The 18,441-nt window shown below is 41.9% G+C and overlaps 1 protein-coding gene across 1 annotated transcript; it reads right to left on the bottom strand.

Annotated features, from left to right (window-relative positions):
- Positions 1 to 3,989: 3,989 nt before the first annotated feature.
- Positions 3,990 to 17,534, bottom strand: dmrt1 (doublesex and mab-3 related transcription factor 1). Its single transcript, XM_067228356.1, has 5 exons — positions 17,316 to 17,534; positions 16,275 to 16,452; positions 13,911 to 14,068; positions 11,145 to 11,308; positions 3,990 to 4,133 (listed from the first exon to the last, which is right to left on the bottom strand). The coding sequence occupies exons 1-5, from the start codon at positions 17,532 to 17,534 to the stop codon at positions 3,992 to 3,994; spliced, it is 861 nt and encodes a 286-aa protein (XP_067084457.1). The 3' UTR covers positions 3,990 to 3,991.
- Positions 17,535 to 18,441: the final 907 nt, after the last annotated feature.

Here is an 18,441-nt window from a genome sequence, read left to right as displayed (position 1 = left end):
AGAGGCGTGAGAGATGAATTGAATACGCTTAGAGGCGGTGCTCTCAGGAACAAGCAGGACATCTGAATTAGCAGGACTTTTCACAGGACAGATGTCTAGGCATCACTCAGTCTGCCACGACCTGTAGGATCCCTGTCAGTACCGCGTCATACCCTGAGAGACCCTGTCCTTAAAGGCTGTTATATTGTGTTATATTTGAGAAAAGATCCAAACATATGAAGTGGCCTTATTGCATAGTGCTGTATTTACATTCATAAATAACAGCACCATCCTTTAAAAACTGCAATAGAAAAACAAATAAGCAAACTGAGGAATATGGCATATTGATATTTCCAGCATATTGAATGCATGTAAAAATATACATATTTGGGCCATGCACACCACTATATGGAAACATAGTTGGGAGCACACTTGTCACAAAGGAGGACACACACTGGGCCACACACAACACATTGTGAATTGGTGGTGAGGATTCTAAGCATGTTGTCACACGAAAACAAATATGAAACTTGACTGTGGGGGACAGGTAATGAAGGTCAAACAACAATGACAGTTTAAAGTAGCCAGCGCACTCATGTTTTGCAAAGTAAATAGAAGAAAACGTTTTCTTACGTTGCTCAAACTCCCTGACCCCCAGCGCCTGGAATATCCAACGTGTTTGAAAACCCCTGGGTGTCTGGGACGGCTTTCCGAAAGCCCTCAGATTGCACCACTGACTTCATCGTAGCCGTTCATAATATGGTCCGTGACGTGTGCACACCCCGAGTAGGCAACCATTTGGGCATCCCAGATTGTCTGGGGACGCACCATGGCAACACTGGACCCATAAGTTGGTTTAACTTGTCTAGTATCACCTGTTTATTGGTGCTTGGCTCTTGTGGTACAGACATTTACAGCCAGAGAACTGTCTGTCCTTCAATCTAACATGACTGCACAGAGGTAGCCTGATAAACCACAGTCTGCTGCCTAAAGCCTCTATTTATCCATTGGTCTTGCCTTACTATCAACCAAGAAACGACCTCAACTATTTCCATACCAGATGCTTCCTTTATTAAATTCCATAATTCTTTTACAAGAGGGATGGTTGAGGTTTATTCTATCCAGTCCTATCAATTCTGTGAATAGGACTGAGATAAACACAAACAAATAGTGACACTCATTTGGAATGACAGGCAGGCGACTGCTTTCATCATTGTAAACTTGGAATACAACCAGACCGCATAGTAAAATGGGAGTGAGTGAAAGTGAGTGAGTAAGAGAAAGTAAATTAAACTAGTGCTTTACTGAGGGGAAGAGAAGGTGTATTTGTGCTAGAGTTGAACTGGATGCTAATGTAAGCAATTTCCGTAGAGGTTATCTGAGGGACAGGGTGACAAGACATTACAGCAAACTACAGTATAGTCACTCTAATGCAATGACCAAGTAATGTAGTATCTGTTCAGTAAATAGTATCTGTTCTCACACAAATGAAATAATTAACTAATGTCAAATTAAAGTAAGACTACTTACTAAAACTAATTACCTGACCTGTATAGACATGAATAAAATACAAATAAACGCCTATCACATCCTATAAGTCTGTAAACAACAAACATCTGAACCAAACAATTACACGTCACGGGATATCTTAAAAGTACATTAGGCATAATTAAACTTTCATGCGATAGGGACCACCGTAATTATTATTTTTTGGGTTTGTTTTAAAGTGCACACAATGGTTAGGATGCACAACATGAGGACAATCCTGACCTCAGTGTACTCCACACACCCAGATACCCTCTGATACTGCCACTCTGACAGGCAGTGTCAGGGGGATGCAAGCAGGTTTTATCGATCACTTGCAGAGAGACATGAGTCATGAACGTAGGGCAGCTCAAGGAAAACCAATCCTGTGACACTTTCTCCCCCTGCTCTGCACAGGTAGAGCCGCTACAGAAGGGGACTTCAAGCTGCCAGCCAGCCAGCCACCCCTGACACTGATAAAATGGCCTTCTTTAACTAAACTCGTAAAGCACACGGCAATAAAACTCAATCTTCTGTAAAATCCAATTAAGTCATTATCTGACTGATTGTATCTTTAATTGAAAACAGAAGTGACAATAAATTTCTGTGATATATCAGGATCAATCGATACTGCTGTACAATCTGGTCTTGAGAAGTGATTTATAATGTCAAAGCCATATAGGTAACTCCACATTATTCTCTCTAAAACCACTGGTGGATGAAATTAAGAGTAAGTGCATTTAATAAAAAAACAAGATGGTTGGGTTATTGATTGCAACAGATAGGGCAGAATCAAATGAATGTTTTCAAAGCGCAGTGCAAACAAAATACAAGCAATTTTCCATTTCTGTTTTATATCATGGTCCCTCACACAAACGGTTACACTAAGTCATCTAAAACATGTAATTTTTTTCAAACTTGAAGCTATACATAAACTATAACATATGCTGCTGGTGTTAAAATATAACCCCAACTAAACATTTTCTTGAACATGTAATTCCAAATGAATTCACTAGAAACTTACATAACAGTAATGCTGAATACTATCATTGACAAAAGTAATTTCCAAAGTTAATCAAGCAGACAATTTCCTAGACTTAATATTCCAGTGCAACCTGAACAATGAACAATTTAAAGGGATGTATACTATATTGGTATTTCCTTTTGAACACAGTCCAGCAATAAAAAAAGGAATTAATAGTGTTCAATCCCTTACACAATAGACTGGAATGATTGGATACTGTAGTTGACTTACAACAAGGTAGGTTGCAGAGAATTACAAGGCAGGATTAAGATGGTTCTACTGTACAACTAATGTACAACTGTAGCTTGAAGACAGGCAGGGATCATATGCACAATGCAAATGCAAATGATGTTAATTTGGTGGACACGATAAATAAGCAGCTAGTGCTCACTGTTGGGAAAAGGCAACATGATTGATTTCTGTTGTTCACGCAATTACTGGCTAAACCAATACTATGGCATATTTCTGCAGAGGATACCATGCTCTGAAGTATCAGTTGGCATGCTGGCTATTGTAATTTACAGCAACATATAGTTTTGGGACAAAAGCCAAATGTTGTGATCTCCTTGTGATTAAAATATATTAAATATTGCAATGACATCAATACAATGTGTTGGTGAAACATCAACACCTTCATCCAAAAATATGAAAAATAACCAAAAATGTTTTTTTAGGTGGTTTACAACAAAGGCAGAATTTTTTTTTGGAGCACATAAACTTGTCATTATGTCAAAAAGCAGGAGGATACCAAGTTACTGTTTATTTTACACGTTTCATATTCTTGAACCTTTAATACAGCCCTTGAGCCCACAGATTAAATGAATCCACTTGCCTAAAATCCATGTTATAGTTCAAGACAAAACATGAAAGAACTTGCAGTAAACAGTAATGGAGTCTAAATACAGAATGTAAAAACTGAACAAACAACTGATTAACAATCAAAAACCAACTGTGAAAACTTTGCTTAAGTAGTGGCTTATGTTTATAAAATACACTTTGTAGTTTGTACATTTGTTTTGCAAACATTAAATTGTTTGCAACTGCTGTCACAAACACCGAAATAACAACCTTTTTTACTTCTTTCTCGTGTTAACGAGAAAGAGAACTATTCCACAATCATGTTTTTTTTTTCTTTCTTTGAAAAATCTGTCTTTCAAAACATCAAACACCAGAGCCTTAAAAAGAATTCCCTAATGTGTGAACATGCAATATTGAACCATTTGTTTCATGGAATTTAATTTTAAAACGTACAGATAATGAAGTTCCTCTTGAAATGCTTCATATTTTAAATACTTTATGTATTTTCTTTTTTAGCTTGCTCCACACATTTAGCATTGGTTAACTTTATTAGATTTGTTTTGCCCATACAAAATGAAATAAATGCAGTGTAAACTACAAATAAATATGACTTTGAACACACTGATTTTGGAAAGAAGTATCAAAAGCAGTTTTGTCCCCCTCTCTCTACTTGGTGGCTCCTTCAATGATGGAATCCACAGTGAAGGTATCTGACTCAGAGTTGCCTTCACAATCGTTTTTAGCTTCCGAGTTGACAAGGGAGTTGATGGAGAGGCAGCCCATCGCTGAGTCATGGCCACCAGCACTACTGGGGGCGAAGGCTGAAGGAAACAAGACACAATCCTGAGATCAGAGTTTGACCTATATTTTACTGCCCCAGCTAACAAATAGGGGAGCTTGGTAGCTCCCTGCAAATTGATTTTATAATCCAAGTATAAAAAAGAAAAATTGGTTGGTTTAGATCATTAATTGAATTATTCAACAAGTATATCAATTTCCATTTAAGCTATTGAATTGTTATTTAGCTATATAGGTGGCTCCATCTTAGCTTTTATAAATAGCCTTGATATTATCCAAAATGTCTAATATGCACTTTCATATATGAAGTTTTGAAACAGGTGTCAATGCCCATCGGCACATCAAATTACATATAAGAACATTTTCTACAAATCTGTTGGGTTGTTTTTGAGTAAAAAATTATAGTAGCTTACACTACCCAGTACCAACTAGACAGTTAGTCCCGATATTTCCTGGGGCGGTGGTTGGTTTGAGAGAAAGTGTTAACCTTTGGAGCAGGATATCTGCGTTCACTTTCCAGAAAGATGTCTGCTGTTGTGTTCACAATGTTGCTTTCCTTATTTGTAGTCACTTTATCTGAGTGTTTTACTTCTGTAACCCCAGCCCCTAACATGAACCTTCCGGTTTCAACTAGCATTGAAGCACTTAGCAAATCACCAAGACTTTGGTTGCAACACTTCCTACAACAAGAGTTTCAAAAAGCCTATGGTAGCTCCATTAAGTGGATCACCATGTACTAAGCCAAGTGTTGGTTGGAGTGACGTAAAACTCGCCACCATCGAACTGGAGAGCAGTACGAGCGCAGTCTCTGGAGTTGAGATAATGCATCACCATCTGGCAGGCTGATAGACTCCTCTGGGTTTGACAGATCACAGTAGAAGGCATGCCTGAATGTGGCATCGATAGTATACAGTTTTGTCACAGTGGCATATGCAACTCAATTTCACCTGGAATCCCAAACCTAATGACATTATGGTCAGAGCTAAACCTCCCTGCTTTCAGGGCCCAGTAGTTTGCGAGAGATTTCCAGAAGAACATTCAGTCAAACCTATATTGTTCTCCATGACCAGGCAATAGACACAATGCAGATAAATACCAGTAGTCAGACATGTTAGTTAAAATAAACTTAGTTCATTACAAGATTTTTGCATAAGTTGTAGTAATAAATCCCAGTGCACTTCTTTTGCTCATCTATGCATGTAAAATAAAAAATGGCGGTCTGCAGCTTCCGTTCAAAACCACGTGTCCCCCCAAAAAAGTGAAACAAGCCAGCCTTTAGCAGTTGGAGATGTTTGGTACTGGTTTATATACTCTCAAATGAACTTTTGCCCTTTGTACCTTGTCTCTATGGGCTATCTAAGATTTCTAAACTATTAAACTGTCTTTGTGTGGTTTAACAAAAGGAAGCTTTCCCCCCCCCTCTCCCTGCCCCGTGAAAGAGGGAGGAAGTAAGTGAAAGAAGCTCAATCATTTCTGCCACTGAGACGAGGGAACAAAAGCCCAGATGTGAGAAGAGATGGTAATTCTGTCTGATCCATGCTCGATAGGCCCTCAGCATGGGGCTCAAGTGCCTACACAGTCACAGGAAGACAGGGGATAACAAACTTAAATGCACATGCACAAACTTGGCTGTTCTCCGTATGCTAGAGACATTCCCTGAAACATGAGGTCTTGATCTTTGAGTCCATTTCAAACAGCTCCCTCCCTTTTACACTAACTGACTGCCATATCTTTTAAAATATATGAAATGATATATTAGCCATATTTAAAAACAAATTTTGAATCTTAAATTATGAGTTTCCTGTCTCATGGCAAGGTTGGCCTCAAATCAACTAGCCTTGTTAAAATGATGAGATGTTAAGAGAAATTAAACCAGCCCTGGACTTCCAAGAGGGGGTCAACAAAGCGAAGGGGCTAGGACTCGACTTGACGGAGGGCGACCCTCTGAGAGATGCACGTTCTTTCTGCGGGGAACGACATGGGCGTATCGCTCATCATTAGGGCAGTGGCAGGACTTAATGGCCCAGAAAACTCAGTCAAAGAGCAGGCAGGCATGCAGACAGACAGACGGGACAGCGACGGCGGGAGAGAGAGAGAGAGGGGGGGGTGGGGGTCAAGGTTTGCATCAAAACAAAAAGAGAAGTAAAAAGTGACAATGTTACTGATAGTAATTGCGCAGCACGTTTGTCTCATATTCCGTTTTGGCCTTAGTTTACCGAAGCCAAGAGTCAACAGAGGAGGAATATGTGATCATGCCCTCTTGCAAAGTTGTTGAAAAGGATGCTGGCTTTCAGTTTCCCATTAGTGTAAACTGTGGACGGTCAAATCCCCATTATCGGTGTGTTAGTGAGTGTTGTGACTGGTCAGCGCTGGCTGACACAAGACATCAGTATGGGGTCAAAGGCTAATTAAACACAGAAGAACCTCTACTCTTGCATTGTTACCCAATCTGTCCCCAGAGAGGGGACTCAGAGGGGCGGGACTCTAGCCTTGTCCCGAAGCTAAATGTTCATCTCAGCTACTGTGCACCATCAACTCATAAAATGACCTGTCTGTCTATCTTTCTACCTTCTCCTGTGAAACGTCGAACCATTATGGATAAACAATAATGAAGATGGGTAGCTGATCGATGTCGGATTCTCTTTTCATTACAACAATAATTCATTCATTACAAGTGAAAAGATTCAAAGGAAAGTAAGGGACTGAAGAAAAGTGAAATGCATCACTATGGGGAAATATGACTAGAAGAGATTCCTCTTGGGAGAAATGCCAAATGAGTTTGAATACATGACTTGTTTCAAAAATATTAAACAGCGCACACTTGAACTTAACTAAAACCAAGACAAGGAGCTTCATTATTCCGGTTCACACTACGAAATTCAAAGTAACATGACCAAACCAACCGACCATTATTAATGAACACAAATAGCACTGCTACAGAACTATCAAAATCCTGTTACCACTTTTAAATGATCCTAAAAGTATGAAATCAGAGAAGGCAAATATAAGCAAAAGTTACATTACTTTAATGTTAATACCCTAAGGCTTCCCTGATTGGCTCAGAAAAGATGGCCTCTTGGCCTGAAGCTGTTAAAAGGAACATGACTTCTCCCTAATCTCTTCAGATGTGCCCTGCTGCTGGGCAGTGTGTGTGTGTCTCTGTGTGAGAGACACAACCGGGCCTAACGGAGGTACCACAGTCATTTAATCTATACACAGCCCCAGGTGTGGTGTTAATGGAGTTGTTGTACAAAATCTTACGACAATGCTTGAGCCCATGGCAGCCAATTACAATGTTTTTAGCCAATCCCTCGTGCAATATAGGGCAGAACACATGCTATACTGTTCCCTGCAGCTAAAACCTGCCATAGGTTTTCACTTAGCAGCTGATTAAGAGATGGCCGGCAGGGCCTTGGTCAGGAGTCCCAGTGGAGACATGAGCTCTGCTTCTAATCCTTTCTTACAGGTCGAAGAAGGGTTGGGTGACATGGCCTAAAACACCACACTTGATTTTCGATCTACAAAACAGAAATGAATTATTCAAATATATTTCGTTATTTTGGAGATGAAAGATGAATTTCCTTATTATTATTAATGAAGTGCCAAACTGACCTCCACCACTTTAAAATAAATAAAGACAAGGCCCTCTTGAAATAATTGCCTATAGTTTCCCTAAAGAAAAGACACTTTGTAAACAGAATCAAGCATATTCTCTGCATGTTTTATTTATTTTTGTTTGTTTTTTTACAAGGAACACAAGCCTATCTCCTGCCTCTTGCTTAACGCATGCCAATTGTCCCAGAGCTACATTTTGATTACAGAGATGTCAACAAAAACGTTGTTGCTACCTAGTGCCATCTTAGCCATCCCCACCATTCTGGTTATTGTAAAACAGACAATGCAAACAAGGATTGTGACACTCATTTACTGTGGAGTCATCATTTGGTGTGAACATTATGAACACATGGATCCATCCTGCTTTGTAGCAACACTTCAGGCTGCTGCTGGTGGAAGAGCATATTTTTCTTGGCACACTTTTGGTCCCTTAGCACCAATTTAGCATCATTTAAATGCCACAGCCTACCTGAGTATTATTGCTGACCATGTCCATCCCTTTACAACCACAGCGCACCGATTTTCTATTGGCTACTTCCAGCAAGACAACGCGCCAGGCCATCAAAGCTCAAATCATCTTAAACTGGTTTCTTGAAAATGACAATGAGTTCATGGTACGCAAATGGCCTCCAGTCACCAGATTTGAATCCAACTGAACCCCTTTTGGGAGTCATATCATAGATGTGCAGACGACTAATCGGCAGTGACACATGGCAACAATCTTGTGTTAATCACAAATGGCAACAAGCCAAAATGTTTGAGGAATGTTTCCAGCACCTTCTTGAATCTACGACCCGGCATTAGCAAGGTGTACCGAATAATGGAGGCAGGATTTGTTTAGTGCCCTTTATCAGCATTATTTTCATAATGCAAACATGGGCCAGTATTGATGTGTTGCCCTCTATTGGTTGGCCGTGGCATTGCTTCAACAACTTTGATGAACCGACAGTAACAGACACTTTTCATGGCATGGTCTTGAAGTGAGGCGCAACACTCCAAGACTGTCGGAACCAATTAAGTCTCATTAACATGAAAGAGAAAACCAATCCCTGCATATCTCGTTGAATTGGTCGTTTTTAGAAAATATAAAATGTAACCGTGTGCGTACAGTTGTAAAATGATTTTACCACATGTATCGTTATAATGTGTGTGTAGGTGTAAATAAATCGCAAGACAACGGCATGAAGTCGCTAAACTTCTGTTTGTCATCGTATGTTGTTACTGTGTGTTGGTGTTGTCTGATGTACAGTGCTGTGGAAAGTCATTTCCCCTTGGGGACAATAAAGTCTCAAGTCTAAAGTTGAAACAGGTAAGGTCAATACGCACAAGGAGAGAATAACACTTACTGAATGCTAAGTACAGCAGCGTTCTGTAACACCAATGTCTTTTTTCCCCTCTCTGCGATTTTTTCTGAAGAGAAGAGAACTTGGAATGGACTTGGGTCTGCACGCAGAGACTCATTTCACATACAGAACACTATTGATTGAACCAGACAAAAATCTATAGAATATAGTCTGGAAAGAAAGTAATGGATTTCTAACTTAGTGGGTGCAAACAGGTCGATTGATTTGAAGGATTAACATCTACAATATCTCCAGGCTCTGATTTGCATTTAAATGACTGTACATCCTGGGCATACACCAATATAACAAAGCAAACTTAGAATCGATAAAGCTTCCAACCCTAAAGTCTGAAACCAGACGCATCTACAATAACTACGTTTCTGTTTGCTTTCACAGACATTCCAGAGTACATAACCCTGCGCATCCCACCAAGGGACAAGTTTAAAACACTTTTGATAGAAAAAGAACCCCATGACTTCAAACAACTGAAAGAACAACAAACCCTAACCCACAGCTGTCTCATATAACACTGAAATTCCTCCATAACTCAGGAGGGGCAGCTCATCATGGAAGCCCAGGGTAGTGCCTCCATCGCGGGGAGGTGGCGAGGTGAGGTGAGGGAGGTGGGAAGGGGGGGGGGAATGATAGACTGCGGTGTCACCTCCCGCACGGGCGATTTACGGCGCCGCGCTGCTGACGAGCTCGGGGCAGTAAACAGGCGTGCAGGGGCGTATTTCACAGCGAGCTAGGTTTTATGAAGAACACCGAGACGGGTCTGCCCCGCCCCACGCCTCCGCCCGGCGTGACGGATGGAGAAAGACGCATGACAAGCTTCATCATTGTTTGTAAATCTTAACTGTTCCCGCTCACTAACTCCAGAGGCAATTTTGCGGAGACAGCGGAGGCCAGGTGGAGAAAGGACAGCATGGCACTCCTGAAGGTTATTTGGCTCCCTATATTTGGCCAACTGATTACCCCTTCCTGGAGGAGAGATAAATACAATGGACGCTGTTTGGCAGAGCGCACGGGAAGGGGGGGGGAGAGAGAGAGGCACCTCAGCCAGTCACAGGCTGTTCCCAGTCCTCATGTCCTCCGGGCCCGACACAGAGTGTGTTAAGATAGCACAATAACACAATTTGATAACAAAAAACATCTACAGGGGTACAGAAATGGAGACTTTTGATGTGGGTATTGAATTTTCAATGTTGGTGAACATTGTAAAAAAACATAATTGAGCCCTGATTGAATGCATTACATGCTCGAAAAGCATAGCATTTTGGAGGTTTGGATACAGCACACACACACACACACACACACACACACACACACACACACACACACGCACGCACACACGGACCCAACTCAAGCTAAGGGGAGCCAAGTCATAAGCACTGGTTGTCCTGGCATTATCGTTGGTGACGAAAAGAACATTGAGTGGTGTTGATGTGGCACAAAGGAGGGGTATTCTATTCTGATAAGCAGTCCAAAAAAAAATCACCAAAATGTGCAGTTCAGCAAGGTCACTCAAGAATATTGGCACATGGAAAAACTAAGTATGACTTTACAAAAAAACAAACATATCAGGGACATTACGGAATGGTGAAGAGTGAAAGTTAACTATGCATGCAGATGAGATAGAGGATTTAGGTTATAATATATTTTTAATGACCTGGAATGCAGACTTTTCTAAAAGGAGCAAGAACTAAACATGGTCTGAGCTCCTGTACTGATACTCTTAGACTGACAAACAGTGTGGGATCTTATCCATTTACAAATGTTGTCCAATGAAATAGATTCAACACAGGTGGACTCCAATCAAGTTGTAGACAATGTCATCGTAAAGGGTCGAAATACTTATGTGTTTTAATAAAATGTTCACATGATAGAAATGTTTCCTTATGTGGTATTCTGCATAGATCTACAGGGAACCTTTGGAGTTAAGCTGTAACAAATAAATGTGTGAAAAAAAAGCGGAAAAAAGCGAAGGTATCTGAACACTGTCGATCGGTCTTTTCAGCGCGAGCGTGTACGAGATGCTGTGTGATCGCTACTCACAGGGTGACTTGGAGTCGGGGCAGGTGCCGTTCTCTTCCAAGGGGAAGATGGGAGCCACACAGGCAGAGGTCCCAAGACCTTGGCTCAGATAGGAGGCTGCCGAGTAATAGGAGTGCATCCGGTACTGGGGAGACACATTGTGGCTGGGCAGGCGGCCGTCGCCATTGGGAATCTGCTCCACAAAACACGGGGACACAAGCAAACATGCACAGACGTTATCTGGTACTCCCTGATTAAAAGTCTGGACAACAAAGTGAACAGAAATGTGTAGGTATCATGCATTTAACAGTGCTGGCTAATGGTATATGCATTTTTTTTTTTTTGACAAGTTTATTTGATACTGACAGTTTGAGAAAGACAGGAAAGGCAGGGGAGAGAGGATGACATGCAGCAAAGGGCCGGGGTTGGAATCGAACCCTGGCCGCTGCTAGAATGCCGGCCCATGTGGTCAAGAGCCAGAGGGACAGCTTGTCACAGGGTACTTCCTAAAAATGGTAAATTAGACATAGTAGATTCAATTTAACCAGTTTATAAAATAATTGGCGATTGAACACCTTTTAGAGGAATGAAACGGAGAATAGTTTTTGACAAGCCTATCAAATCATCCATTAACATATAATGGAGGTCAGGAGAGGAATACAAGTATGAAGTCCTAGCTGACTTCACAGGACACAGGACGGCAACAAACGGTTCGGGTTTCTCCAATCCCAGGACAGCCTCAAAACAGGCAACTCACTCAATGGCACAGGACACTTTGAAGAGGGTTTTCAATTTCACTTCCATTTCTTTGTCGGCCTGTAATTTGTCATCTCATATTGTTCACCCCATCACTTCTCAGGACAGCTAAACTGTTGTTTAAACTGCGCCTGGCACTTGTATTGGGCTGTGACAAACACGGGAGAGATTGCCCTCGAGTTCAAACAAACGCTCTGGCTTGAACACTTTGCTAGACACATTCGCAACAGAACATCTTGTGTGACTCATCCAGCTGGCTCGTATACACTAAACTGTTCATCTCCAGTACTCTAACAGAGAGTTCAACATTCAGAAGGGTAACCCCGGAACCTAATTTGCCACTAAAGACTTGAGGAGACAATCAAATGTGTTGCAAGGAGCAGTTAAGATTGCACTTTCATGCAAGCCGTAGTAATTGCACTCCTCCGCAAACATCTACGTCATCAAGCATTCCTGACCCCCCATGAGAGAAGCCTGACTTCTAGCTGGACGTGTTGGTTCCTCTGTTGAAGGTGTACCTGTCTGATATGTGGCACTTCATGGTGGTTCTGGTCTCTCCCATTCTTTATTCCCCCGACAGCAGCGCAGGCCAAACACTGACACATTTATAGGCCTGGAGCTTCAGTCACGCAGCAATGCCTCTCGCTAACAAAAAAGAACTATCACACTAAAAACGGACCTCTCATTGAAACAAGCATTAGCGCCATCACACACACACACACACACTTCTTCTGCCCTCACCATAACCCTGCAGTCTAGGTTACTTAAATGTTCATGTGATCAATGGGTCTGGTCATCTCTCTTGGCAAAGGCATCAACGTCTGGTGTCATCTTTGATTTAGAGATCCCCCCACAACAGATGACAAGTGGCTGCTACATTTCTTCCTGTGAGAGGATTTGTTGTACTTCATGACTGAGAATGTTTGTATACACACACACAAAAAGCAAGCATCTTTGGGGCCCGATTTTTTATGTCCGGAAACTTTGTTTCAGCCAGTAAGCCATAAAACCGGTCAATTGTTGCAGTTTTGTCCTTTCACCTTCAAAGTGACACATTGGATGTGGATGAGCTCCAGTTGAGAGTCGGGTGGAGATGTCTTGCTGTAGGAAGACAGGACAATGACAAGCTCTGCCTCAGCCTCTATCTGGGATGTGGCAGGAACATTCCGGATGCAGGACTATCAAACTAGTCTGTTTCCGTCAACGTTTTCTGGAAAATAGCGCCAATTGACGATTGGCGTCAGAGATGGAGCAGGACTTGAGGTATTCCATCTCTGACCCCAATCATTAATCTGAGGAAACCCACTGGAATCAACATAACTGTAGAACTCACCGCTCAGCATCCAACCCAATCATAATGAATTACAAGTATAGCTAAATATTTCTAAAATATGCTAATGCGCCCGGTTTTCTTACGGAGCACAAATCACGTCTGCGCCACTTCAACAGCTAATATCACTGACCTTTGCAGTTCAGGCTTTTCTGCATGAAGACAGGTTAGCGGAGGCAGTGACCCCAGAACAATATGTTGCCATCAGGAAGCACAAATGTGCAAACACCGTGAAAACACAGCCCATCACCAACCCGTGGAGGAATAACCCACTCAAAGAAATATAGATCTAATCTGTTTCATGCATAATCTGATCTGACACACAAAGGTACATTTAGACATAAATCCTGGTGGCCATATACTGTTGGGGGGAGGGTGGGGGTCCGAAACACAGCGTATATGACTGGGATTCTACTAAGAACACTCCCTCCTCCTCCTCTCTCCAGTTCCAATATTTAAAGGATGAACATGCACAATTTTATGTTCTTGCAATAAATGATAAAGTAATAAATGGGACAATCTCTCAGAAAGACATGTCGGTGAAGACTTTTTAAAATGAAGCCCGACACAAGAGAATCTTCTAGAACCCCCTGCTGGTGGAGGGAATACCAAAACATGCATGACAAAAGCCTTATGGAGTCTGGTGAAAGGTTTAAAGGTGACTTATTGGGGGGGGAATGTATGTACACAGTAACGTAGCTGTGTTCACCTGGTATTGCTGATAGTTGTAGAGGTTGCTGTAGTAGGCCGGATAGCGGGAAGGCTGGTAGAAGTTGTAGTAGGAGGCATCCACCACCAGGTCTGATGTCCCCTCAGGCTGGCCCCTGCTGGTGGCTGAGGGGCTGGGAGACAGTGGGGGACGGGCGCCTGGGGGGGGCACGGAGCAGACAAACACTGAGCGCCACTCAGGAAATACTAGTTATGTACCGAGTACGTATTGGTTATGTAGTGGTCATGTATTGCAAAGCATGTGAAAGTTGATTTTTTATATCGGCTGCTATACAATACCAATTGTTTTCCTAGCCTATTTCTGTTCATATAAAGAGTCAGAAATGCCTGACATTGTTGACCACAAACATAAAGATTTAAACAAGAGGTATTCAAGCAAAGGATTGACAAATGGCACCATCTACTGGTAATAATGATCAAGGTAGTCCAATAAAAACTTAATTTCATTAGCCAGAACAAACAAACAAAAAACAGGAGGTTGGTCTTGACGGAAAAACAATGATTCCAGTATCAGACATCATCTGTAGAGCGTTTCATATCAACAAGGCCACATTTTTCTCAAGCCGTTTGACCTTTTTGTCTTTCATAATCGCGAGTGCTCAACTCCTTTCAGTGTCTCTCCTCTTTCGGGGGGGCCAGACGAGCTACACACACGCGCACACACACACAGAGCTCTGTGGCACAAGCTAGGCAGGGTGGGCAACCTTGACCGAGTTGGTATTCCACTCCTGAATCCCCTATCTGGCCACCAAGAACAGCCTGTCTCTCAAAGTTTGCCAAGAAGCAATCAAAATATGGCCAGCAAGCAGCCACACAAACACTAGGACGACTGTACAGGATGATGGAAGAGGCTGTACCCTGTTTTAATCTCTCCTCATCTATCACTTTCCTACTTTCTGTATTGTTCTGGTGACTCACTGGCCTTCTGGAGGTTAGATATGAAGGCATGTTCATTATAGATAGGAAATGCTTTACATGCGGTCAGCCAATTCAAAAGTTAACAAGCAAACTTTGAACAATTAGGTTTTTAAATAAAAGAATATTCAGACAAGGAGAGCCTGAAAAGTGCATTTCAAATGTAATATGTGACATTTACAGCCACTTCAGAAAATGTAACCCACCTTTATTTATTCAGGCTAAAATATTTGAAAAGTTTCCCAAAAGAAGAGGTTGAGCAGAGGCTACGGTTATCAATCTGATCTGTATGTTTTTCACTTTCTAAACAATTGTACAAGAACAAGATTGATCTAACATGATGTTTAACATTCATCTGTCACACAGTCACTGTCTTATGCAACATATTGGTCAGGAACTCAAAATCAGGTAATGGAGACTTGTGCATTTCTACATGTCTAACTTCCCCTACCATTCATTTTCAACATTCCCACAGTTAAGTTCTCATGGAAGAGATTAATATAATTGAATGCATTTTTGATTCTGAAACATTTCTCATGCCTTTCCATAATTAAACAGTGCACAAGATGCTTCATTCTAAAAAGCATGCTTCATGTTAACTAATTGTTTCATATACAGAGAAGAATCTCTATTACAGCCCTTACTGGCAAGAGGACACACCCCTTCTTGCAGGAAGAGAAGGTGCATCTCTGGGAGAGCATCCCGGGGGTCAGATGGCTGAGTGGTTAGGGAGTCTGGCTATTAATCAGAAGGTTGTTGGTTCGATTCCCGGCCGTGCAAAATGACTGTGTCCTTGGGCAAGGCACTTCACTGTACTTGCCTCGGGGAGAATGTCCCTGTACTGTAAGTCGCTCTGGATAAGAGCGTCTGCTAAATGACGAAATGTAAATGTAAATCCCTGGGTGAGCAATGCCGTTTTATACATTGTTCTGCCTGCCAGGACTTGTTGTGCATGAGTTTGCATCTGCCTATGCTTACAGATAAATGACATTTTTGTTCTGACCAATAAACCTCTGTAATGTATATTCTACAATTCCAGCACACTGGAACACAAAAGTCTCTTGTTTATGATCTTTAAAATATACTCTACAGCCCAGTTTCCCCAGACATGGATTAAGCTTAGTCCAAAAGTGTGGGGGGGGGGGGGGAGGCAGCAGGCCTGTGACTGACCTGAGGCAGAGGGGGAGGCAGCAGGCCTGTGACTGACCTGAGGCAGAGGGGGAGGCTGCAGGCCTGTGACTGACCTGAGGCAGAGGGGGAGGCTGCAGGCCTGTGACTGACCTGGGGCAGAGGGGGAGGCTGCAGGCCTGTGACTGACCTGAGGCAGAGGGGGAGGCAGCAGGCCTGTGACTGACCTGAGGCAGAGGGGGAGGCAGCAGGCCTGTGACTGACCTGAGGCAGAGGGGGAGGCTGCAGGCCTGTGACTGACCTGAGGCAGAGGGGGAGGCAGCAGAAGTCATGGTCGTTGTGGTCGAGGATCTTCCCCCAACAGAAAACAGGCAGTCTCCTGACGGCTCATTCTTCACTACGATCTCAGAGCTGGAAATGGAGACTGGGTTACAGATCCCCATCTCTTCTTCCTGGGCCTGCTGGCGGCGGAGGGCCACCTGCAAACAAGGTGTCGCCAAGAGTCATGAGATAAACGATTGCACCAACACTCCTGATTCAAATGAATGGATCTTATCTCGCTCAGCAGAAGCCTGATAACTACCCTTTATTTGAATCAGGTGTGTTGGAGCAGGGGAACGTCTAAACATGCATGACAGGGGGTCCCTGACGACCAGGGTTGAGAACCATAGGAAAACATTAAAGGTTATTTTCCTGCTATGTATTCTTTTTGGGGTTCTGACATATTTTATTTTGTGATTAAAGCACTTTAATGAGCAATAAACCTTTAATTGACTGCCAATGATGTATGCTCTGTCGCATCGCTATCTTGTCCTTGAATATTGTGTGGCTTAATATGTTTGTTCTACTAACAATTATACAGCATATTTACTTACCAAGTCTACCACTTGTTATGCATGCGTGTGTGAACACCAGAAAGTAGGTTCTGCAGTAAATTTGAATATTTGGAGGTTGCTTGCTAGCTACATGTGACAACCTTTTTGACGTCATCGTGGCGTGTCTCTTTCAAAGTGGTTGTTTAGCTAGCTAAACGATTTGTATCAATTGTGTGTAAACAAATAGCCATTGTTATGTTAAACCTTGAAGACACAATAAAAGTAACAAATGTCAATAAGGTTACTAGATTTACATTTAGAATAAAGAAATATTGGCTAGTTCTAACCACAAAAACAACCATAATCTATCTAGCTAGCTAACATACGTTAAATCTGTTCGCTAGCTCGCTAACCTTAAATACAAATAAAGTGATTTGTTCCAAATGTGATAAATGTAACAATTGCATACTTACACAGCTGACACAAATAATTTTTAACTAGCTTATTAGCACATACAACTTTATTACCTGGGCAGCCATCACTCTCTGTCTTTCTGCAATCAGTTTACATTTTTGGCATTGGCAATCTCTCCAGTTGCAAAATCTTTTATGTCCCTTCAACGGTGAGACATAACCGTGGTTCCTGCATCTGGAGCACTTCGGCATCCGTGGTGCTTTCTTGCTCGAGGACGGGGACAATCTTCCCACACACTCTAATAGCTGCTTGGCTTGATCTTCGTCGCTCATGTCTGCCGTTAGTTCACTGTCCGCTCTTCAGACCAATTGTCCTCGCGCCTTTTTGACACTTTGGCGCAATCAACTGCAACATTCCAACTAAGTACAGTATGACTCATGAGGAACCAGGACATGTGGGGGATGATGTTGATGGGGGGGGGGGGTCTACTCAGTATAAAAAAAAGTCAAGTTTATTAACCATATATTATACTGAATATGATTAAACACAAAAGCTTTGTGTTTAATTAACTTGAATATCATGGTCTGTAATAGTCTAGGATTAGAGGACATGAGCTCCTTATTAATATTTTTCCTTTCCATTTAACAACCATTACTTACTGTTTATACAAATTGTTCTTAAACAATAATACTATTAAGCACTATGAATATATATTAATAGCAATTGTTAATTTATAATACTGATAACAATTCCTATACCATAGACCTGATTAGAGATTAGACCTGGTTTACAGGTGGCATTAGAATGTATTGCCAATGTGTTTGTGTTCAGGTCAGTGACCTATGCAGGCCAGTCAAAGTTTCAAACCAAACTGCATTTTCAAGATGAAACAAGATAGGGCATTGCCGAAATTATTGCCTCAAAGTTTGAAGCACAGAATTGTCTAGAACTCCTTTTAATGCTTTAACATTAATGTTGCCACCAGTGGAACTAGGGGCCCTACCAAAACCATGAAAAACATAATGCCCCCATGCGTTATGGTCCATACAGAAATAACTCCTTATTACTGCCTATGGTTTTGGGATGAGATGTCCAACAAGCCCATATTGGTGTGGGTCAGGTGTCCACATACTTTAGGCCGTTTCATGTTTTTATACTTGTAGACTGTAGTACCTACTTCCTGCCATCAAATTTGTTCTGAACAGGGCCCGTCAACTAGCCAATCAGAAACCATAAATG

The sequence above is a fragment of the Osmerus mordax genome, chromosome 24, assembly GCF_038355195.1.
Source record: "Osmerus mordax isolate fOsmMor3 chromosome 24, fOsmMor3.pri, whole genome shotgun sequence".
In the NCBI taxonomy this organism is placed as follows: domain Eukaryota; kingdom Metazoa; phylum Chordata; class Actinopteri; order Osmeriformes; family Osmeridae; genus Osmerus; species Osmerus mordax.
The sequence above is the reverse complement of the archived record's forward strand: the minus strand, read 5'-3'. Positions and strand labels throughout refer to the sequence as shown.